Source organism: Ursus americanus, chromosome 13, assembly GCF_024610735.1.
Source record: "Ursus americanus isolate L20-20 chromosome 13, mUrsAme1.1.p, whole genome shotgun sequence".
Lineage (NCBI taxonomy): Eukaryota > Metazoa > Chordata > Mammalia > Carnivora > Ursidae > Ursus > Ursus americanus.
Window position 1 is genome coordinate 64,902,311 of NC_142139.1, and position 24,595 is coordinate 64,926,905.

A 24,595-nucleotide genomic window follows, 5' to 3' on the forward strand; every position below is an offset into this window, starting at 1 on the left:
CTGATATTGTGCAGATAGCAACCATCTTTTTTTCACTCAGTGATTTTAGCATTCATTGATAATCCTTTCCTGACTCTGTCATAGGGTGAGTTTTTTTCCTGCCCATCCTCAGTGTTGTTTTCCTGTCCGGGCACCACGGTTATAGACACATGTAGACTGTGGAGTGCTGGAGTTGGCTCCAGCCGTGTGCAGCTTTCTCCAACTCCATATTTAGTGATGTTGTGTCGGGAGCTTGAAATCGGCGGTAGTGGAAGTATTTACACCTTAGAAATTGGCAAGTGCTACAAAGCGGGATTTTTGTTCCCCTGGAGGACCAGTTGTGAAACCTTTACCACTGGATGCAGACAAGCTGAAACACGTTCAAAAAATGATTTTGTTAGTGGAGGGGGTAAAAGCCTTAGGGAAAGGAGATCTGTCTTCAAATATTGAAATGACTGTCTTGTGGGGATCTGCCCTAGTTGGGAGGTAACTCCTTAACACATCCCGTCCTCCCTCCCACTGGGCACTCCAGTGCGTGAGTCCTTGAAGGAATCCAGGCATCTCCCCCCACGTGCTTTCTGTGGGGACCTCGCAGGGATGGTGGGGTGTTGGCATAGAATGCAGAGGCTGAAGGTTACCTCGAGAAGGAATCAGGATCCTTCACTGTCTGATCCCAGAGGAAACAGTTTGGCTGCAGAGAGATGTGAGCTGCAGAGGACAGAGATAGGGTTCATGCTGAGTGGCTTTTGTATTGGTAAAGTAGGTACAGCTTTACTTCAAAGAGTGAGGGTAAAGCAGGCTTGGACACTAAGGGGCTTGGAGGAGGTTTTGAATGACAGCTAAGGGATTTTTTTCCCCCAGCCCACCAACCCACTCAAAGCAGTTGAACGCCAGGGATAATCAAACAGCATGAGCATGGGCCAAGTCCGCACACTTCCTCAGCAGTACTGTGCGGTCCACGAGGTAAAGCAAAGAAAGGAGGTAGAAGCAGTTTCCTTGCGTTTATCACTGATGCGTAGAGAGGCAGGGAAACTCCCTCAGAGGTCCGGCACATAGGAAAGCAGCTCTGAATCCAGGTACCAACAGTGATTCAAGTATGGCCAGAGGGGAGCAAATGGAGGAGGGCAAGTTACCAGGATCAGTCTGCCCACCGAAGACAGTGAGAAAGCCAACAAGCTTGGGGGTGGTTTGAAAAGGGAGGTGGGGGTCAATGTTCTGGGACCTCTTTTCAAAGTACCAAATGTTTACAGGTCCTGGGGTGAAGAGTAATGGGGGACCCTGCGGGCGAGGAAGGTGAAGAGCTGTGTGCCCAGGTCGCCAGAAAGTAACAAACACGAAAAAGATCAAGTGCATAGCAGTGCTTTGTGAAACGTAACCCTGTTTGATGTTCCATAATGAGTATGAATGCCCACAAATCCGATAGTCAGTGAAGACAGGGAGGGCAGCTGGAGTAGAGGGCGTAGGTGAACAGCAATGGTTTGAATTTGAACGGGGCTTTGCAATATATGCGGGGCTTTCTTCCCACACATTTTCCTCAAATGAGATAATATCTGCATAAAACACGTAACTCAGTGCCTGGTGCATAGTAGGGGCTCAATTAAAGCTTATTCTTTTCTGTAGTCCTCACAGCAACTTCCTGGTAGATGTTGTTAATTCTATTGAGGTGGAAAGGAAGAGACCCAGAATGATGAATTCCTTTGTCTGAGAGTAGCAAGTAAAGTGATGGGGGTTCTTTGGATTCTAAATTCAATATTCCTTTTTATTCTAAGGTGTCTAAGCGTCCATTCAATTTTTAGAATCTATGAAATTCTAATATCCGCTTCTTTTATATAATCTTTTGTAGCTCACACAAAGCTGTCAGTTTTTGAGATGACATTGTAAACATGACATGTAGGCAGTGTTTTTTATTACAGTGTGTTTAAAATTGTCGTTAAGGGGCACCTGGGTGGCTCAGTCAGTTAAGCGTCTGCCTTCGGCTCGGGTCATGGTCCCAGGGTCCTGGGATCGAGCCCCGCATCGGGTTCCCTGCTCAGCAGGAAGCCTGCTTCTCCCTCTCCCACTCCCCCTGCTTGTGTTCCCTCTCTCGCTGTGTCTCCCTCTGTGAAATAAAATCTTTAAAATAAATAAATAAATAAAGTTGTCGTTAAGATTTTTCCCCATTGTAGAAAGGCTCTGAATTCACGTGATATCACATTGTGACTGATTGTCACTGGCACGATTTCATATGCCACTTTTGCAGTACCACAGATAGCCAAGCTAATAATTCAAGATGCTCTGGGGACTAATTAATACTTCAAAGTAACTCTTACCCTTAGTGTCAAGGTTTTTAATTGGAAAAGCTCTGTTTAGGTGGAAATGCTTTTTGCCTTATTGTCAATGACGATTTGCATGGACAGATGGATGAGTAGGTGGGTGGGAGAGCAGTGTGGTCTGATGGAAAGAGATGTGGCCTGGGTTTCAGGAAATATGAGTCCTAGCCCTGGTTCTGCCACCAACCATCTGGATGGCCTGGAATATTTCACATCACCGTTCTCAGCCTTCATTTCCTCATCTGAAAATGTGAAGTAAATGATCATTAAGGTCATTTTCAGCTCAAAGCATCTTACTGCACTGTGAATCTGATTTTTACAGAATGGCAACATGAGAGATTTGACACGGGGGCTGCCAACCTCATGTTTGGAAAAAAGGAAACCCAGTAAGTGCCTAGATTCCTGGCAAGTGTGGCCCAGATTCCTTACATGCCTATTAGTGAGAATCATTTCTAACCTCCTTAAAATACTTTACGACAGGCTCAACAAGCGAAGAAAGATAGATTTGAGAAAATCGTCCAACCAAGAGCCGGATGGAAACCCTAGGGGACTGATATTGAGCTGTTTGAAAACAAGCACTTATGGAACAAATTGTCCAGAAAGATAGAAACAGAGAAACACGCTTGCTGCCCTCACCGATGTCAGATTAGGGCCTCATGTGACTGTGGCTGGGGGCAGACTGGGGAGCTGGAGTGAGACTCCTGTAACTCCTGGAGTAGACTCTTGCTAGAGCAAGGGGGGTGGACTGCGAGCTGGGGTAGGGCAGAGAGTAGGACAGCTGGGCTTGAAAGCCAGATCTGCCATCTACCGGCAATGTCGTCTTGAATGAGCCACACAATCGCTATAAGCTTCCCCTGTAAACCTGGACTCGTGAACATGTTTTGTATTTTTTTCTGAACTGGTCAGTGAGGTGATGCCACACAAGGAGACAGAGGAGAAGCTCAGGAAAGCAAAGTTTAGTGTTCGCCTGGTTCCGGGGGACGGGAGGCATGGCACCCACATGAGGCCACCTGGGGAAGCGCCTGGGTGGTCAGGAGGCAGAAGAAGGGTGTGGTGGGGACTAGGAAAGCAAGGCCTTTGTTACGGTTTCTGTGAGAAAGGCAAGGCGGGGCAGGGTAGGTAATTTAGGATTGGCTCGTTTCAATCATTTTGGTGGACTTTGGGCTACAGAGGTGGTCTCTATTTGCCTCGTACTTGGTCCTGGGATGATGAAGGCAGAGGAATATTGCTTCTGGGGCCAGATAGAGGAGGCGTGACTCCAGATTGAATATCAAAGTCATGCTCCCTGCAGGGCCCTTTGCAATTGCTAAGAATTGGCTAGATCCACGAGCTGCAGTTTCTCCCCAGCTAGAAAGTTTTCTTAACATGTCATAATATAATATACAGGAAACAATTATATATATTATACATAAATTTTATATAATTATAATATATATTTATATTTATTATGTAGATATTATACATATATAATATTATTATATTTTATATAATTATATATTTAATTTTATAGATTATTCAATACAGAACACATCTCATCTAAAACTGGACATATGAACAATGATCTCAGAGCATCACAGGAGGTAAAATACATGACCACACCCAGCCCATGGTCTGATGCTGAGTAGACGCCCATTGATAGTGGATTTCTCTCTTCTTCCATCCAGCTCAACAGATGGGCCGTCTATACCTCTATCTTGACCTGGGGTAAGAGGGTTCTTCTGTCTAGGACTCCATCGTTTAACTGTGAAGTGGGGAGGGGCATCCAGATGCTCGCCAAGGTAATTTTCAGGCCTGACATTGCCCCTTGCTTGTCTGATTCCTGCCGGGAGCTGCAATGCAAATTTGTGGGTAGGAAGAGTGGGGACAAGAGGTCCCCCTGGGGGACGCGGCAAAGGGAGCCTGGAGGTTGGAACGATGTCATTAGATTGAGAAAGGGATTGCCCACACCACGAAAGCACAGACCTCAGCTCCAACACAGTGGCCTGCCCTGGATAGTCTTTGTAGAGCCACCCAAGTAATCTCTCCAATGTCCAACCATGGACCTGGACTTGGGTGAGGCAGGGAGAAGGGACATGCTGTTTAAGGTAGTGGAACACAAAAAAAAATGCCTGTTCCACCACATACATATCATTTTCCAAAAAGATTTTATTTATTTATTTGTTTATTTATTTAGAAAGAGATCAGAGGGAGAGTGAGCATCTCAAGCAGACTCTGTGCTAAGTGCGGAGCCTGACGTGGGCCTCGATCTCATGACCCTGAGATCATGACCTGAGCCAAAAGCAAGAGTGAGATGCTCAATTGACTGAGCCACCCAGGCGCCCCCATACATATAATTTTCACATTGATGTGAGTATCAGTCCTGTAGATGAAAACCCCTAAGTTTCCCCATGACATCTATCTCTGAGGACTGCTATAAAAATTGAAAGAGCTGGGTGTGTATCAGATATTCCGTACATGATGGAGTGTCCAGCACAATGCCTGATGATAAGTAAGTGCTAAATCAGCGAAAGTTTCCCCTCTTATTAATTATTTTGGGTTGGATTATTACACAAGCAGAGGATATTTCTGCAATAAGTGCTGAAATTATCTCATGTCTGTTCTTAATAAAGTTCAAGCCATTTGTTTGTTTCTAAAAATACGTAAATGGTCAATTTGCTAGCTCAGTGATGAGATGAGATTCTAGAAAGGAGCTTTGGCTTTGTGATGGGTAGGAACCGCGTCTGTATAGAAGCGTTGTGCATGAAGTGAAATCCAGCAAGCTAGGGTTTTTTTTTCCCCCCGTAATTTTTCTTTTTCTTTTTTTTTTTTTTTTTAAGATTTTATTTATTTATTTATTTATTTGACAGAGAGAGCAAGAGAGAGCACAAGCAGGGGGAACAGGGGGAACAGTAGAGAGAGAGGGAGAAGCAGGCTCTCCGCTGAGCAGGGAGCCCATTGTGGGGCTCGATCCCAGGACCCTAGGATCATGACCTGAGCTGAAGGCAGATGCTTAACCATCTGAGCCACCCAGGCGCCCCCCCCCCCGTAATTTTTCAAATAGGATGAAAACTGCCAAGGGTGAGAGCAACTCTGGGCTCTGGAAGAGTGGTATTTACACCCCTCATTCTTGTAACGTGTCCTTACAGATTGGGGGGCTCGATTATATTGTTTATCAATGAGGACTTTAGTTTAAATGCTGAAATGATACACTAGGAAAAATTAGTGTATCACAGGCAAATAGTCACTTTTCTCTAAACGGGACTCCATTTTCCACGTGTGCTTTGAGAACAGGCTTTGAGTTTTTCAGGAGAGGTTTTTACTGTTTCTGGAACTATATTCAATGACAAAGTCTCCGAAGGCCACTTCCAAGCATTAACTGCAAGAATGGACCAACAAGCCCTACTGAAGTGTGGAGAGGATTCCCCACAAGAGGATTTTTAAGTTTCTAGACAGAATTGTCAGACCCCAGGTGTGCGTTACCCACAGGCAGCAGGGTCTCGAAGAAGCGCTTGGTAGTTGGAGCCCCCGGCAGCCTGGACCCATGAGACTCACACTGGCCACAGTTTAGGTCCTTCTGAGCCTTAGGGGCTAGTGCCAGATGAGGGTATGACTAAGGCTTGGAAATCAGCGCCCACCTCTACTGTCCACCCCACCTTCCTCCCAGTTCATCTCCAGTAAAGGGCCTCACTCACCACTTGTTATAGGTTAAATTGTGTTTCCCTCAGAATAATTCTGTTGAAGCCCTAAGCCCCAGGACCTCAGAATATAACTCTATTTGGAGATACAGTCTTTAAATAAAATCACTAGGATGGGCCCTAGTCCAATATGACTAGTGTCCTTATAAGAAGAGGAGATTAAGACACTAACACTCAGAAACTGAAGATCAGGTAAGGACCCAGGGTGAACCCGGCCATCTCTAAGCCAAAAAGAGAGGCCTCGGGAGAAATCAACCCTGTAGACACCTTGATCCCAGACTTCCAGCCTCCAGCACTGTGAGACAGTGTCTCACCCAGCCTGTGGTATTTTGTGATGGTGGCCCAAGCAGACTAAGACACCACTTGTGTTTCCAAAAACATATCTTCCCCGCCAAAAAATAAATAAATAAAATAAACAAAGACCAGAGAGATAGAGAGAAAAGGAAACAACAACCAAATCATCCATGGGGAGAATGTTTAGTAGACCTGCCTGTCCCTGGATGACCCACCGAAGCTTGCAAGGGGCTTTCAGGTGCAATTTAGGAAAACCACAAACAGTCATCTTATTTACAACACTTGGTTATAACATTGTCCCACATTTTTTTGTTTCACAATGCCTTTTTGTTTTCCCCCCACCATGATGTGAAGCCAAAAGGAGAGTCTGGTGGAAAGAGAGACTCTGGAGCTGGCGGTCAGAACAGCCAGGCTCCCAGTCTTGGGTTCGTCCCTCCCTGGCTCTGAGACCTTGAAAGATTGACTTAATTTCTGTAAGCTTTAGCTACGCCATCTTTAAAATAGGGATAACAATGCCTATTTCACAGGTCGTTTTGAGGATTAAGTGGCATGGGGTGTATGGAGTGTCTGAGGTATAGGTAGAAATCTGACAAATACAAATTGACTAATGTGGAATCCAGACTCTTTGAGAGTCTGACTGTAAAGGCAAAATACCACATTTGTCTCTGTTATATGTAATCATCTGTTAGATGTAATCAGCTGAGATTTCACATCTATTATGGTAATTTTGAATTTTCATTTTATCATCTGCAACATTACTCTTGCCAGCTTTGGTCATCTGCTATTGGTCATTAGTTGCGTATTGACTCAACAGGGCTGAGAATTGCATGTCACCAGATGCCAAGCCATTCAGTGGTATCGAAGGCTTTCTCTTTGCCAACCTCCAGTTCCAAGAGGCCACCGAGTTCTGACAACGTTATTTCTTCATCATGCCTTGTGTGTGCCCCTCCTCTCCATCCTGTCAGGCATGGTCTTGCTTCTAGACCTTCTTCTATCACCAGGACCACAGCCTCCTTACCCCGCTTTCCTCCTTGAGTTCCTGACCTTCCCAATTCATTCTCTACATTGCTGATGGGGGCATCTGACAAAAATGTAAACAGAAGTCCCCCCCGCCCCGCTGCCAGCTATGGAAGAATGTCCACTGATTACACTAATTGTATCCATCTTCTTCAGATAATCCTCATGTTGGGTTTAACATGTTCTGTTCCCAATGAACATTTTGAAACACATCAGATCAGAAGAGTTTTAAATAGGTTTCTTTTGTTGTGGAGTTTTCTCCCTAGGTATATGATAAGTTTTTTGATAGCAAAGCTTGTATTCTGGACTTCTCTGTATTTATTATCACCCAGACCCGTATAGTGAGTCAGTACCTCACACACATGTATTGGCTGACCTATTGCATGAATGAAAAAATGGATATCCTAATTTCAAACTTATCTGTGGTCTCTTGGGACAACAGGGAACCAAGAGGCAAAGAGCAAAAAAAGAAGATGGGAAGAGAGCCAGCCCCTTAGGGCCAAGGAAGAAAGGGATACCTCTGTCTTAGCCTGGGGTATGGACATCCAAGCCCAAGATATGCTTGGAAGCTGATTGTGAGAAGTGATCCTGGCAAGCAGGAGTCGGGGATAGGGAAGATCAGAAAGAAGGTTAAAGCAAACACAAGGATGCGTCCTTGAGTTGGTCTCCACCGTGGCCACTGGGGGATCAGTCCTTCTAGGATTTCTAATGAGATGTGTAGTAAGAGCTGCAGAATTGCCTGTCTCTGCAGAGAATTTATCCACCAGCCCCTGACCCCATAGGGCAGGTTTCCCCTGAGGACCAAGGCCATGCATGGGTGACGTCCAGGTGATTTTTACGATTCTGAGAAGTCATAGAAGCCCTGGGAGAGAAAGCAAGAGATGGGAGCGTGGATGAAGACAGGTGCTGCCAGATTTCACCTACCTGGAAGTGGGTCATTGTGGCTCTGGGTGGATCAAATGTAGGCTGAGAGTGTGAGGCAGGGCCCAAGGGCTGCTCCGTCCATCTCTGCTCATCCAAGCCCTTCTGTTTCTGAGAAGAGATGCATGCAGATGTTCTCCATTTTGAGTCATTCACTTAGTCATTGACAACTTATTCACTGACCACTTACCAGGTTCAAAGTTCTGTTAGGCACCGCGTTTGTCTAAATAACAAGTCCCTGATTCCACTTGTGAATTCACAAAGAGTCTCTTTCCTATGAGATGTATGCGTGCCATTGAAACACTGAGTTTCCTGACATCGCTGGTCATGATTTCAGATGCTCTAGTCTTGAAATGGGAATCCTGGTGACAGTGTCCTCAATAGGGGCCTTTTGATTTATAATTCATCTTGGATCTCGTTTCCACGGTAATGTGCAGGGAATTAGCAGAGACTCCATCTGCTTGGACCATCAAAGGGAATACTTGTGCCAGGAGCACAGAGTATCCAGCCACACCTCTGCTGAAAGTAATAAATATATTGGTAGGGTTTTTCTTCCTCTGAGGTTGTGCCAGGCCATCCCCACATAAGCGTCTGAGGCTGTCAGCTGGCCACTAGCCAGCGTGCCCCATGCGTCCTCCAGTTCGCAGTTTGGGCTCAGCAAAGTGCCAGAGACAGGATGCTTTTGCAAAGGCTGCATGTGTGGGTTGCAGCCAATTCCAGGGGGCAGGTGATCCTCGTCGTTTGCCTATTTGACGGACCTTGCATATGAGACTCAGAATCGGCTACCTTTGCTTGCTCCGTTAGAGACACCTGCCCGTGGATAAGCTGATAAAGGCAGTATGTAAAGGAGATTGGCAGAACGACTAAGTTTGTGTGCTCGTCGCGGTATAGGATGCAGTTATAAAAAGGGGGGAAATTGCCATGAACTGCCTTAGGGTAATTCTCAGGATATATTGTTAAATGAAAACAACAAGGTGCAAGTGAGTATATTTGTGCAAGAAGAAAAAAAAAAGGAAATTAAGGATTCAAGTAACTAGTTATCTTTACCTTACACAAAACTTTCCGCAGAATTGATTAATAGGGGCTACTATTCAGCACTTTCTATGAGGTCAGTGCAAACTTACTACAAAACCAGGCAAGGACAGTGTGAGAAAGGAAGGTTACAGGCTCAGCTTTCTTATGAGCATAGATGTAAAATTCCTTAAAAACAGCAAGCCAATGATATGAAAATGATAATATCCAATAATCACATTAGATTATGGGAGAAATGCAAGAATGGTTTAATGTTAGAAAATCTGAAGTGGGAGTGTCTGGGTGGTGCAGTCAGTGGAGCGACCGAGTCTTGGTTTTGGTTTGGGTGGTGATCTCATGGTCGTGGGATCAAGCCCCACATCGGGCTCTGAGCTCAGCACAGAGTCTGTCTGGGATTCTCTCTCTCTCACTCTGCCCCTCCCACTCAAGCATACTCTCTCTCTCTCTCTCTCTCTCGCTCACTCTCTCTCGCTCTCTCTGGCTCTCTCTCACAAATAAATAAAACCTTTAAAAAAAAAAAAGGCAGTACAGGTAAGCATTCGGGACACCAGACCTCAGCAGGCAAAGCTGGTCACCCTGGGAGCCACTGGTTGAGGAGTCCCCAACCTGACAGGGCATCAGAAAACACAGGCCACCTGCACAAAGACAGAGAGTGTGTCCGGTCTCTTTCTCAAGGGGCCCCATATTGCTCTGAGCCACAGCTCGAAGCTCCTGGCTCCCTCCTGTGTATTGCTAGGGCTGGGGGTGGCCGCCAGCAAAGAAGAATTTCACGTCCAACCTGTACATATTTATCCCAGGCATCCTGCTGAGCCAGAAACAAAGGTGTATGATACTTAGAGAGAGAGAGAGAAAGAGAGAGATAAGGTGGGCTTACCCAAAATTTATTGATCTGCTGGGTCCTTATGAATGTCTTTGGGTCCTTATGAATGTCCCCTAATACTCCTCTCTGGGTCCTTATAAATGTCCCCCAATACCCCCCTTCCCCATCTGCTTCACTTCCCCTGCCTCAGTCCTTCCCCATGCCCACATGCAGCCGAGGGAAGGTGGTGTTGAGAAACCCACCCCCACCATCTGGTGAATGGCTGGGTCTAGAATCCAGATGTGGCCCTTGGGGCTCGCTCTGACTCTGTGCTGCCAGCTGTCTTGGGATCCTGAGCCCCTCACGCTCTCTTAGCCTCAGCGGGATCCATTCCTTTGTGCCCCTAGCCCCAGGACTGGCTTCAGCTTCGGTGCTTGCATCATGCCTGCCCTTCCCAGCTCTTCCCCTCGTGGCTAAGCCCTAGTCCTGCTCGCTGACTCGTCGCATGGCTGAGATGTCCTCATCCTGCAGGTGGTCCTTTTGGATGACACCCATGTGACTAGTTCAAGACTGATCCTGCCTGGTGGCCCCGCTGCTGCACTCAGACCACCCACTGAGGGCCCTGGCTCACTCTGCTCAGGCTGCCATAACAAAATACCATGGACTGGGCAGCTTAAACCACACACATTTATTTCTCATGCTTCTGGAGGCTGGAAGGCTGAGCTCAAGGTGCCAGTATGGTTGGGTTCTGGTGAGAGCTCTCTTCCTGGTTTGCAGACGGCCATCTTCTTGCTGGGTTCTCATGGGGTTTCTTTCTTTCCTTATAAGGACACTAAGCCCAGCATGAGGTCCCCACCCTCATGGACCTCATCTAAACCTAATCACCTCCCAAAGCCCCCGCCTCCAAATGCCACATCACATTGAGGATTAGGGCTTCCACTTGAATTCTGCGGGGGACACAAACATTCAGTCCATAGCAGCCCATGTCCTCTTCTCTTGGTACACCTCCTATTGACCGTTCCTCAGTCACCACCAAACAGCCTAATTTGTGCTTCTCTCTACTTCAGTGACACCTCACTCCTTGCCCCGATCTGTTCCTTGACACCAAGGAAACTGACAAGCCTTGAACACCTGTATTCATTTCCTGTGGCCACCGGACAAAGTACCACACTTTCTCACAGTTCAGGAGGCTAGAAGTGTGAGATCAACGCGCCAGCAGGGTTGTGTTCTTCTGCAGGTTCTGAGGGAGAATCTATTTCGGGCATCTCTCCAAACTTCCGGTAGCTGTCGGCGGTCCTTAGTGTTCTTCCTCTTGTGCCTGCATCACTCCAATCTATGCCTCCATCTTCCCAAGGCCACCTTCTCCATGTTGCGTCTGTGTGTCCTCTTCCTTTATAAGGACACTGGTCCCTGGGCTTAGAACCCACCCTAATCCAGGAAGACCTCACCTATACTAATTACATCTTCAGATAAGGTCCAAATAAGGTTACGTTCTGAGGCTCCAAGTGAACATAAATTTAAGAGAACACTATTCGACCCACTACAGTACTCTAATTTTAAGTTATACTAAAAAAAGAGTTATTTTGTTTTAAATCCTGCCTGTAGATGGCCCCCTCGATTCCTTGAACAAGTGCCTAGGGTGTATGAATAGATAAGGTGCCTGCCCTCCTGGGGCTCTCAGGGTAACACGAGAGGCTGGTGGGTATGGTTAGCTCTGGCATTGCCTTTTATGGTGACTGTTTGTATACTAGAGATAAAAGCGACAATTCTATCCAGCTGGGAGTGGAGAAGGCCCTGGGAGAGCTTCTCAGAAGAAGTGTGAACTGAATGATGATTAAGACAAGTAGTTATGGAAAGACAAGGCATTCTAAGAAGAGGGGCCAATTTGATCATAATTCTTGAGGCGATCCTTTCAGGATCTCTTACAGGACCTTGCAGTTTTCCCACAAAAGTAAACAGCTCACCTGGTGTCTGGGTTGGGGCTGCCAGGAAGTTCCCCCATCTATCTGTAAGTGGTTGACCCCTGGCAGATGGCCCACTGAAGGAGAGCCATGCAGAGCCCCTAGGAAGGCCGAGCATTGTTTCCTGGCCCAGCTCTCTCTTTGCCAACCACAAATGTGAGGACAATTATTTGACCAACCTACGTGGCTGTCTCCAGCGTTGGTGCACAAACCTTCACAGAGTGCTTTAAACTCAGGGCTCAGACATGGAGAAGACTGAGAGACCACGTGCCTCCCTCGCACAGAGGGAGCTCATTGTCTGAGGTGACATTCCCGAATATCTGTTTATGCTCATCAGTAGGGCCAGGCCTTCTCCTCTCCCCTCAGGGCACCAACCCCACCCCAAGACCTGTGGTCTCATCATGGTTGCCCTCATTGATTTCCACGACATCAGCAATTATGTACGGCTGGTGATTCCAAAATCTGCACGTGCAGCCTCAAACTCTCTCCTGGTTGGGGCCCATTTCCAACAGCTTTGTGGACATCTCTGCCTGGAGGGACCTTAGGAACTTCAAACAGTATGAACCAAACCTGCTCCCCTCAAAAGTCACCTTACAAATCCTCCCTGTTCTGGTCGCTTCTCACTGCACAACTGCTTGGAAGAGTAGATTACATATGCTAGTCCTAAATATTATTCTCTGTACCCCCAAGAGGGCAGCAGAAACCCATTCTCTATGCCTGCGCAGCTCCTGGTAACTGGGTGTGGAAGGACACCATTATGGCCTGAATTACCCCCTGCCCGATTCATATATCAAAGCCTTAACCCCCAGTGTGACTGCATTTGGAGATAGGACCTTTAAGGAGGTCATTAAGGTTAAATGAGGTCATAAGGGTGGGGCCCTAATCCAATAGGACCAGTGTCCTGACAAGAAGGAAGAGACCGCAGGGACGCACACACAGAGAAAAAACCGCATGAGGAAATAAGCAGAAGACAGACGTCTGCCAGCCAAGGAGAGAGGTCTCAGGAGAACCCAACCCTTCTGGCACCTTGATCTTAGACTTCCAGCCTCCAGAACTGTGAGAAATAAATGTCTGTGGTTTAAGCCACCCAGGCTCCGGTATTCTGTTACGGTAGCCCGAGCCAGCTGAGACAGACCTGCCTGGGATCTGCCTATTCAGGGTTGCTATACGGGCCCCAGAGGATGAACGGTTGTTAGTTTTCTCCAGGACCAGCTACAAAATTCACGGGGCCCAGTGAACAATGAAAACACAGGGTTCCCTGTTCTTGGGAAAAAAACTGTTTCTTTTCTTCTGTTGTTTCACCACCTGTCACATTGGTTTTTATTTGCTGTTTACAATGACAATAATAGGCACGAAGACTCTCAGGCATATTACAGATCCTCATGGGAACTGACTGGACACTGACATCCCCATGGGGGCAGAAGAGAGGGTGGCCGGGGCCCCTGGGGCGGGAGTGGGTGGCCTTGTGCTCGTGACTTCATATCTCTAGTGTCGGTGTTTTCTTCTACAAAACGGTGATATTATCTTCCTCAGGCTTGGGAGGATGACAGGAGAACTGCATGGCGTTCAGCAGTGTTCTAGCACCTGCCCCCCACCCCCACCCCCCAACACGGGCCACCCTCCCTCAGCCTGCTCAGTTGCCACTTCACTTGGTGCCCTCCCGAGCCTCTATCTAGTCCTCCTGCCTCGTGGGCTGGAGTAGGGCCTCTGCTCAGGTGGCCTCCAGAGCCCTCCAACAGCGCTCCCTGGAAAGACAGGGGACAGATGCCCTGTGCCGTTTTGTGCAAGGAAGGAAAAGTGGGAAAGCCCGCAGGGCCTTCAGAGACTGAGCAGCCTGAGCCTGCTTTCGAGTTCTGCCACCTTCCAGAGCTTCTTCATCTGGAAATGGGCATAGTAATTCCAACTTCGTAAGGTTGTCTCGAAGAGAGAATCTCCTCTAAGAGATAAGAGCTGAGTTTGGCATGCAGCAGGTGCTTAATAAATGTCATCTACTGCCCTGCTTTCCCATATAGATTTGGGGGTTCAGCATGTGATTGACTATCCCAGCAGCAGGTGTAGAGGACAGCGTGCTGGATTAAGGGACCCCGATTCTTCTGTATTTTATACTCCCCACAATCTCTTGGCTTCTCTGAGCCCCTTTGTTTTCATCCTTACATGAAATTATGAATACTTGCCCTGCCTACCTCCCAAGGTGAGTTATGTTGAGAATTAAGTGAGGTGATGGATGTGAGCTTTCAGACCAAGAGAAAGGGTTATTAACACCACTGCCCAAGGTTTGGGCCGCTAAGCATCAAACAGAATGCCTGGCCTTCTTCTTGCCCGCCCACACCCGGATCCTCTGCCTTGCTGGCATTACAGGTGTCCCAGAGGCATTTGGGGAAGACAACCCCTGTGGTCAGTCACATCTGGAGCACCTTCACTTAACCAGCATGTGATTTTTTGTTTTCATCAATATAAAGGACAGCTATGGGACAGGGGGCTGACTCGGGCCTGGGGCATGGGTGGGAAGGCAAGGCTGAACCGCTGCGCAGGTAGGAGGGCTGCAAGAGATGTGTGTGAGCAAGCCTCCTAGCCCCGGGCACGGCCTGAGGCAGCCCCCGGTGCTTTCATCATATATTAGTATAGTATTACATGCAGGAACACATGAGTTAGGATTTAGCACTCAATACCGAATCAGAATCCCAATTTGAATGTCTACATCATTCCGGCCGAGCGGCCTGACCCCAGCCTGGGTTTACGATGGGAACTCACTACCTTCAAAGCTTATTCCATATTTGCATGTCTCTGTTAAAAAAATGGTTCTGTGCCTTCCATCCTTTAGGGGTACCTCAGAGGGTTTGAGAGCCAGGAGCTCTGGAACCACACGGCCCGGGACCCAAAGTCAGTCTCCTCCCTGTCCCGGCTGTGTGACCTCGTGAGTCACTTAACCTCTGTGTGCCTCAGGTTCCTCGTTCGCAATATGAGGCTTCTAGTAATACTTATCTCATAGCGTTGTTAGGTGATCAAGTGTATTCATGTGAAAAGCACATAGAAAGTGCTCGGGAAATGCGTTATGATTGTTACTCTATGATTTCTTGTCCCCTTTGTGAAAGTATAAAAGTTGAAGAATAACGAAAGCACATTAAAAGAAATTATGCCAGGCGGAGAGATAAATGAACTGTTTACATAAACATGAATTAGGAGAGTCACACTCAAGGAAGAATTGTTCCCTGTTGAGGACAGCAAACATCTGGAAGGAATTAAATGGGGGAAGAGGGTGGGTGGTGGTGGTGGTGTGGGCTGAGAACATACTGTGACTGTTGGAAAGAGATAATTCATTTTGGGGGTGGGTAAGTGATCCCAAAAAAAAGGGAGGCTGCTCTGGGTTTATACAGCATGATTTGATGCCCAGAGACTATTTACCCCTCCAAGCAATTTCTGTTCTGATTAGCCGGGGTACCTAAAATGTCGAAACCATTCCTTTGAGCTAATGCATTACCTTCAAAAGGCCACTTCTCAAATGCAAATACACTAACATAAAAAATAACAAGGTACCGTTTTATATCTGTGAAATTAACAATACGAGGGTTGGGGCACTCAGCTTTGCTGAGTATCAGCCTGTTTCAGCTGGCACCCCAGAACATCTAGGATGGGCACATAAATAGCTGTTACTTTGGGGAAGTGGTTTGGCTGGAGTTTTTTAGAATCACAAAAACGTTTATACCCTTTGATCTACTAATTTAACTTCTGGGAATTTATCGTTAGGAACATTTTCAAAACAAGGAGAGATCTTTCTGCATTTATTGTCTATGATTGAAAAAAAATTCAATGGTAAGAGAATGGGTAAATTACAACACATCCCCTTGATGGACTCTATGGGGCCACCAAAATTATAATTATAAAGACAGAGAGAAGGACGGGAACATGTTTATGAAATAATCATATTAGGGGAAAAAACCCTCCAAAATCAACTTGTAAAGATTGGGGATGCATGTGGATAGAGCAAGAAAAAGAAAACCAGTGTGCTTTGTTGGAGGTTGTGGGATTGTGGAAGAATTTTTTCTTTATTTTATTTGGGTGTATGTTAATACTGGTTACGCAATGAACAATAATAAAAGACCCAAATGAACTCTCAGGGAAGGGGTAGCCGACTGTCAATCATTACCACATGGGCAAGTGTCAGCCCAGTTTCCTGCACAGAGAGAGGGGGCCCCAGAACTGGCAGGTTCTGAGAGGGGGGCAAGGCCAGGGCCTTCTGAGGGCACAGAGCACCAGTCAGGCGTGGGCACCCCCTGCAGAGGGAAGGAGGGAGCGGGGAGCCAGCGGGGGGGTGGGTAAGGGAGATTGCTTGCTTCGTGGTGTTGCCTCTGGCAGGCCTGGAACTTAAAGCAAGTAGGGTTGCCCTGTTCCCCTTAGTCACTCACAAATCCCAGGTTTCAAACCAGAACTTGCAAAGCCCATTTACTGTGTCCGATAAGCTGCAGTGTCTCTTTGAACTCCAGGGCATCATGGGCAGAGATTAGAACTTAATTATCGGGCTTTCTGTTTTCCAACTGCCCTGTCTCTAATACTTGCCAACCAATCTGGGTTAAATATTGGACAAACACACTGGTTTTAAAATCAAATCCTGGCCTATGATGATTTCTTCAGCAGACAATTCCTGTGGTTACTTAGGTTGTGATTGGGTCATGGATTCATTTCCCCAGAACCTCTACTTTTATTGACAACTCTTCAGCTAAGCTTTCAGAGTATGGAGCAGTGGCGGGAACCATTGGACCAGGAGGCAGAAAGCATGCCATTAGGCAGTTCACTTATCCTCTCTTGGCCTCAGTGTTTTCACCGGAAATTGGGGAAAATTTTCAGCAGACTGCATAGACCCAAATCCAATGGCCAAAGTCTGAAAAGCCAGACAGATGAAGCTGAACAGCGCCCAGTTTTGGCCACATGAGAAGTCTCATGCCCAGAATGAAGGAGATGATCCTTCTACCATACTCTGTCCAGTCTGTCCACATCTTGGAAAACCACAGTTAGTTCAAGCACCACCTCTAAGGGGATGTGGACACACTGAAGTATGTGCAGAGGAGGGCGGCCGGGATGTATGGAGGTTTAGAACCTAGTCGGGAGAGAAGAGATGAAGGAAATGCAGATTTTCAACAGAAGTTTTGAAATTCTGAAGAGCTATCTTGTGGAAAAAATATTTCACTATCTCTGTATGACCCCCCAAATGTCGGTGGATAGAAACTACAGGAAGGCAAATTTCCAGTCTGAAAGAATGCAGAACATTCCAACAGTTAGAAGTAATTGAAGGCAGAGAAGCAGGTATAAGCAGAGGCTGGGTGACCACTTGGCATGTGGTTTTCTTGGAGATTAAAGTTCCGGGTGAGGGAGAAGCTGAGATGGGGACTTCGAGGCTCCACCAAGCGCTATGGGCCTCTGAATCTAATCTGAAATGACTTAACTTCCCCCAGAAGCATGGTGGCAGCTGGTCTTCATGGGGCTTAAGCACCCACACGACTACCTGCCCCCTTCCCAACCTGAGGTTCTGGGAGAGAGCTATCCTATCCCAATTTTTCATTGTTCCATCAGGCTGTGGACAAAGTTTTCTGCTTTCCCCATTCCAAGATTTCCAAGTCAGAATTCCCTCTGGGCCTCATCTGCCCCCCAACTCCTACTCTGTCCCACCTCTATAGTAGTTTCCATTTCTCTAGTGTGCAGAGCAGACGTGGGTACAGCCCTGGCCAGTGCGCAGCAAACAGACCACAAGCATCTCTCGACTCCTAGCATGAGGGTTTCTGGTATACCTGAGTCAGCGCAGTCCACAAGCTTCCAGGAGGAGACACCAGATTGCAATTATTAAGATGCACATCCCTCCCCCTTAGTATTGCAATATAGCTGCTTCTCACCAAGAAAAGGCAACGTCTCCAAGAGGAAAGGGCGAAAAGTCAACTGAGATGGGTTCTTTGCTTAAGAGGGGAGATAGATGATTTAGAAAAAGGGTTGGAGGGGGCAGAGAAGGGAGGTGATGAATATAAAAACAACTATACCTGCACAGAGGGGCCCTCACCCCAGCAAGGGAGGGGATGGGGGTGGGACCCTGAGCTCAGGAGGCTGGGAAGTACAAGTTGCCCAGAGCTGGCTGAGTCCGCTGCTGGAGTGGCTCCTTCAAACAATTCTGGAGCCGACTCGTAGGGGAGCACCCCGGTTCTGGAGCAAGCAAGCCCCGTGGGGGTGGAATCCTGGCTCCCTGACTTACTTGCTGTGCTACCTTGGGCCACTTTAACAGCTCGCTCCCTAAAGGGGGATAAGAATGGTACCTGCCGGCGCGCCTGGGTCTGCCTTCTGCTCAGGGCATGATCCTAGGGTCCTGGGAACGAGCCCCGCATTAGGCTCCCTGCTCTCCACTGGAAGCCTGCTTCTTCCTCTCCCACTCCCCCTGCTTGTGTTCCCTCTCTCGCTGGCTGTCTCTCTCCCTGTCAAATAAATAAATAAAATCTTAAAAAAAAAAAAAAAAGAATGGTACCTGCCTCCTAACGTTGAGAGGCTAGCACTCAATATCTTAGGGCTAGCCACGTGAAACTGCTGATTTCCAGTCATGTTCAACATACAGACATGACAATAGCATAGGGATCGACCTCAGACATAAAGGGGAGATGAGTACAACTAGTCCGCCCCTTAGAATTATCTTGGGCTCTTTTCAAAAAGCCAAAGCCCAGGTCACACCCAGACCAATTCAGTCACAATTTCTGTGGGCAGGACACCTCACCAGGTGAGTCTACTGGGCAGACAAGTTTGGGAACCACCGGCTTAGCACAGTGCCGGGGATCTATTAAGGCGCTCAGAGTCACCCTCTGCTTTCCCTTCATCTGTTCTTTATTGAGCGCCTACTGCATGCCAGGCTCTGGCCAGGCCTGCCTCTTGGGACCCGGAACGCTGACCTCTCCCCTCCCCCCTCTGCAGTGTCCAGGCCCCGGAGCTCCCCGGACGACCTGAAGGCGCTGACTCGCAACGTGAACCGGCTGAACGAGAGCTTCCGGGATTTGCAGCTGCGACTGCCGCAGGCTCCGCTGCAGGCGGACCTGACGGAGCAGGTGTGGAAGGCGCAGGACGCGCTGCAGAACCAGTCGGACTCGCTGCTGGCGCTGGCGGGCGCCGTGCAGCGTCTGGAGGGCGCGCTGTGGGGGCTGCAGGCGCAGGCAGCGCAGACCGAGCAGGCGGTGGCCCTGCTGCGGGACCGCACGGGCCAGCAGAGCGACGCGGCGCAGCTGGAGCTGTACCAGCTGCAGGTGGAGAGCAACCGCAGCCAGCTGCTCCTGCGGCGCCACGCGGGCCTGCTCGACGGGCTGGCGCGCAGGGTGGGCGTCCTGGGCGAGGAGCTGGCCGACGTGGGCGGCGCGCTGCGCGGCCTCAACCACAGCCTGTCCTACGACGTGGCGCTGCACACCACGCGGCTGCAGGACCTGCAGGTGCTGGTGAGCAACGCCAGCGAGGACACCCGCCGCCTGCGGCTGGTGCACAGGGGCATGGAGCTGCAGCTCAAGCAGGAGCTGGCCATGCTCAACGCGGTCACCGAGGACCTGCGCCTCAAGGACTGGGAGCATTCCATCGCGCTGAGGAACATCTCCCTCGCCAAAGGTAGCCACCTGGCCCACCCAAGCCCACAGTGCCTGCCTGGGCCCTGCCCATCTGGGCCTTCTTCCTGCGCGCCCCTCCCCAAGGGCCCGGGAGTCACCCCACTTCCCCAATCCACTTGCCATCAGGAGTCGATGTCCCTCTATTAAATCTTGCCCTACAGGACCCCGAAATTTTCTGCCCAAATGGCCTGTGCCCATTTCCCAGCCTGTGTAGGTCTCTCCCCTGAATAACCCTGACCTCCCTTCTACCTCCCAGAGTACACTCAGCATCCACATCCCCGCCCCCCCCCTTCCCCGCATGAGATTGGCCAAGGGTGGCTAATGGGGAACTGGGTAGTCAGAGCTTGGATGTGCCCACAGGGGCCTCCAGGTGTTTCTGGCTGCAGAAAAGCAGGGGGTCAGTCTGCAGGCTCAGACCGGGAACCCGGAGGCGCTCCTCCAGGGTCATGGTGTTTCAATGCCTAGAGCTACAAGGAACTGGAGAACCCCAAATCTGAACGTGACCTTCTAGGCTGTTATGACGTATATTCATTCAGGCAGAAGAACACATTTTATTTAACGATTTGTTAGCTTCTTTATAACTCTTAAATATAAGGGCAAAAATGTGTAGGCCTCCACTGGTGTTCTTGCCCCAGGCCTAGAGGCCCTAGAGCCTTTAGAGCCAGCTGCCCTCTTTTCCACACCTAACTGCCCCCCCCCCATGCCTTCCTGCTACTGCCTGCACTGCACATCACCGTGAAAGGCACCTTTCGTAAAACGCACTTCTCCCACGTCAGCACCCCCCCGCCCCGCCGCTCAGAACTCCACCATGGCTCCCCAAGTTCTGCCAGATTCAATACACACTCCTTAGCCTGACAGTAGGCAATAATAATACCACGGTGAACACCAACCATGTCAGGTACCGTGCCTTATAGGAAGCATGCCTTGTATGATGCCTTTTATTTGTACATTTTTACTGAAGTATAGTTGACACGCAATGTTACATTAGTTTCAGGTGTACAACATAGCGATTAGATACTTCGATACCTTATGCTCTGTTCTCTACGAGTGTATCTACTGCCATATAATGTCTTCTAAAAACAACAGTGAGTGTACTAATTCAGGAGGCTGCTCACAGCCTCAAGCCAGGAGGTGACCGAGCCAGGATTTGGACCCAAGCTTTTCTTCCTTTTTTTTTTTTTAAAGATTTTATTTATTTATGTGACAGAGAGACAGCCAGCGAGAGAGGGAACACAGCAGGGGAGAGGGAGAGGAAGAAGCAGGCTCCCAGCGAGGGAGGAGCCCGATGTGGGACTCGATCCGGGAACGCCAGGATCACGCCCTGAGCCGAAGGCAGAAGCTTAATGACTGCGCTACCCAGGCACCCCTGGACCAAAGCTTTTCTGATCCCAGAGCTGGTGTGCTCTCTATCACACACCTGATCCCAGCCTGTCTTCCCCACCTTCTCCTCTGACTGTTTCCCCCACCAGAGGTTACAAACGGAACAGTCTGTAAGGGCAAGTTAAGCAATGTCCATGCATAAAGTGACCTTGGTGTCAGGGGCATAGTAGGGGCTATGGCAGGTCCACCCCACTTTGGCCAGGCTGGAATATGGGCCTGGCATTGACAAAGTCTTCCCATTTTTCACAAGGAACCAGAAACATGGAATGTTCTAGAAATTTTTATTTGTCTAATTCTGTGGGTTGTATGTGGTCCATAAACAGCCAGTTTTCACCCCCCTGCCCCGTGTGGGAAGCATCTGGTCCAGGGGGACACATCTTATCACTGCCCTGGAGACACAGCCTGCTCTTCCCACCACCCTAGCTTTACTCAAGCTATTCCTCCTACTGTAGTGCCTCCTTCCTCTTCCTTCTCATCATCCAGATCTCACTGATCGTTCAGATCTCCCTCAAACCCGCCTCCTGCAAGAATCCCGCCAGCCCCTCTAGCTCACTGCAGCCTCCCTCCTCTGAGCCTCTCCATTATCAGAACAGAAAGTAGGAATGATGGAACCTTCCATTTGCATCGTCCTTTCCAGTCCACAGAGTGCTTTGGGTGCATTATTTTGGTTTAAAGTGAGTTCCTACAACCGACTGTGAGGTTGGTTGAAGGCAGGCTTTGTTATTGAGGGCAGGGTAGGATTCCTGCCAAAAAACAACGGAGACTCCCGGATGAAATGCCTGATTTACACAAGGCCACACAGCTGGTAATGATCTGACCTAGGACTTTTTGTTTTCAAACAGTTTTAATAAGGTATAATTTATATGCTGTGGCGTTCACCCATTGAAGTGTATAATTCAATGATCAGGCCAGGATGTTGAGCCCAGTGCCCAGTGCTCACCACACAGCAGTCCACCCCGCCCCACTCCCCTGTGTCCTCCCTGCTCCCCCCTGCTCCCCCCAGCGCCTGACAGTGCGGTGCACAGAACGGAGACCCTGTAAATGTTGGTGAAGCGACTGTTAGATCTTGAACCTGGACAGTCAGAGCATTGGTGCTCTTGTCCTGGGTCCCTCGGGCTCTCACTCCCCAGAAATCAACGAGGACAAGAGGTAGAATGTATTCTTCCAGATCCACACCCCTGGGATTTTAGTTTTTCCCATCTCCTTTCTTCCTTGGCGTCCCCTGCCCACAGCAGTGTATCAGGTAGTTACAAATAATAGCAACAGTACTGAATTATGACCCACTCTGGGCCAGACATTGTGTTGACATTAATTCTCTAAATAGCCATTAAAGACTACTAATCCTCACATCCTGCAAAATGGTATTATTGTCCCCATTTTATAGATGAGAAACTTGGATAACTTTCCCACTGTTTCTTACCCAGTTGCAGGTGGCAAAGTCAAGGTCTGAATGTGGGTCTTTCTGGTTCAGAACCCATGTTCTGACCATCCTGCCTCCTAGCGTGGAAAGTCGCCAGCTCTGAGCAATGAAGGGAAAAATTTGGACTCCATTTGGGGGGGTCCTTGGAGGTAGCCCCTCCCCACTTCCTTCCTCTGTAAGTCAGCAGACATCACCATGCCTCCTGCTGGTGCCTCCTCCTGGGCCTCTCAGTGCGGCTCACAGCCTGCCTGCTTCCATAGTTTGCAAGTGCCCTCTCCTTGGCTTGGACTGAAGCTGCTCGGGGCATCCATTCGTGAAAGTTCTTCCAGTGGGATCCTCCAAGTAGTGTTTCTTTGGTTCTTAAACTAAGATTCACACTGTGTTCCCTGGAGTTGGAAGTTTCACCTCAGTCCTGCCCAGGACTGCCTTCCAGTCCCAGAGTTTTTTGTTCTCGATGGGCTGTGGGATTTGGGGATGAACGTTCCCCAGTCCCTTTGGCTGCCTGGGGGTTCCCTTTCCCACCTCCCTCTCTCGTTTCCAGGGACCCAAATGGTATGATTCCTGAGGATTCTGTTTGGCATATCTGATGTAACTGCCGTTCAACTTTAATGAGACAAAACTCTACGCTGGCTTTTGGATAAGGGAGTTTCTGTGCATTTCCATTCTGCTCTCTGGAATGGCCTTTCTGCCCTAACTTTGTCCAGTTCCTGTCTTAGTGTTTAAACACACGCACACTCACATTCACACTCACACACACTCACACTCACACTCTTCCACTCTTTGCCCTTGGCTGGTGTAGATCCACAAATACTCAACTATGAGTATTTGTCAAACATGGCCTTATTTATGTTATTCTGGGGCTTGACCCCGAATGGTTTTCATTCTCTCACTTCGTTATACAGTTTTCTATGAATTTTGTCTCCAGCTTGTCTTTTGTGTACACTCACAGCAGTGCTTTCTGTTTTCTGCTTTGGATTTTCAGTATTAATCATGTCTGTTGAAATCTGTCTGTGGTTTGAAAGAAGCAGAGAACTTAGATAATCAGAGAGAGAAGGCATCCAGGAGGGAGGAGATAACCAGAGAGGAGGGGCATACCAGGAGGGGGGAGATAACCAGAGGGGGGGCATACCAGGAGGGGGGAGATAACCAGAGAGAAGGCACCAGGAGGGGGGAGATAACCAAAGGGGGAGCATACCAGGAGGGGGGAGATAACCAGAGAGAAGGCATCCAGGAGAGGGGAGATAAGCAGAGGGGGGAGGCAGGGAGGCTTACCAGGAGGGGGAAGATAACCAGAGGGGGAGCATACCAGGAGGGGGGAGATAACCGGGGGGGGGGCATACCAGGAGGGGGGAGATAACCGGGGGGGGGGGCATACCAGGAGGGGGGAAATAACCAGAGAGAAGGCATCCAGGAGGGGGGAGATAACCAAAGGGGGAGCATACCAGGAGGGGGAAGATAACCAGGGAGGGGGCATAACAGGAGAGGGGAGATAACCAGAGAGAAGGCATCCAGGAGGGGGGAGATAACCAAAGGGGGAGCATACCAGGAGGGGGAAGATAACTAGGGAGGGGGCATACCAGGAGAGGGGAGATAACCAGAGAGAAGGCATCCAGGAGGGGGGAGATAACCAAAGGGGAAGCATACCAGGAGCGGGGAGATAACCCGAGAGGGAAGGCATACAGGAGGGGGAATGTGTGAGCCAGGCAGGAAGGCAGGACTTTCTGCCATATTCGGATGGCCTATTTGCTAGATGGACGGTTCCAGAATCACGCAATGTTTTGGTAATAACAGGCTCTGCAATCAGCTAGTCCCCTCCTCTTGTTTTACAGTTGAGGACTCAAGGCCCAGAGAGGGGCTATGACTTGCCCAGTCAAATCCCAAGCTGTTGGCCGATCTGGGACTCTGAAATCCAGCTCTCAGTTCACGAAAACAAGTTGGCAGGGCAGATCTATCTGTGAGCTGCTTTTCAAGCGAGCACACCGCGCAGTGGAGAGCCCAGCAGTGTTTATGATGGGCTGATTTGACAGAGGGAGGCTCGGTCCAACTCTGGCCTCTAGTGCATAGGGACGTGTGGGAGGGGTCAAGCATGTCTGTGAATGGGGCCATATGTAAATAGTGTTTCTGCCCCACCGAGGCATGGGAAACCGAGATTGGGCGGGCGGCTCCCTGGGCCGGAGGGCACTCTGTCCTGTCACCTTC

The 24,595-nt window shown here is 48.9% G+C and overlaps 1 protein-coding gene across 2 annotated transcripts in view; it reads left to right on the forward strand.

Annotated features, from left to right (window-relative positions):
- SCARA5 (scavenger receptor class A member 5) overlaps positions 1-24,595 on the forward strand; it is a 117,547-nt gene that overhangs the window by 49,801 nt on the left and 43,151 nt on the right. For both annotated transcript variants that reach the window (XM_045774121.2, XM_045774122.2), the window contains exon 4: positions 18,923-19,597. In XM_045774121.2, coding sequence (XP_045630077.2) covers positions 18,923-19,597 — 675 coding nt within the window. The remainder of the gene's footprint in view (positions 1-18,922; positions 19,598-24,595) is intronic.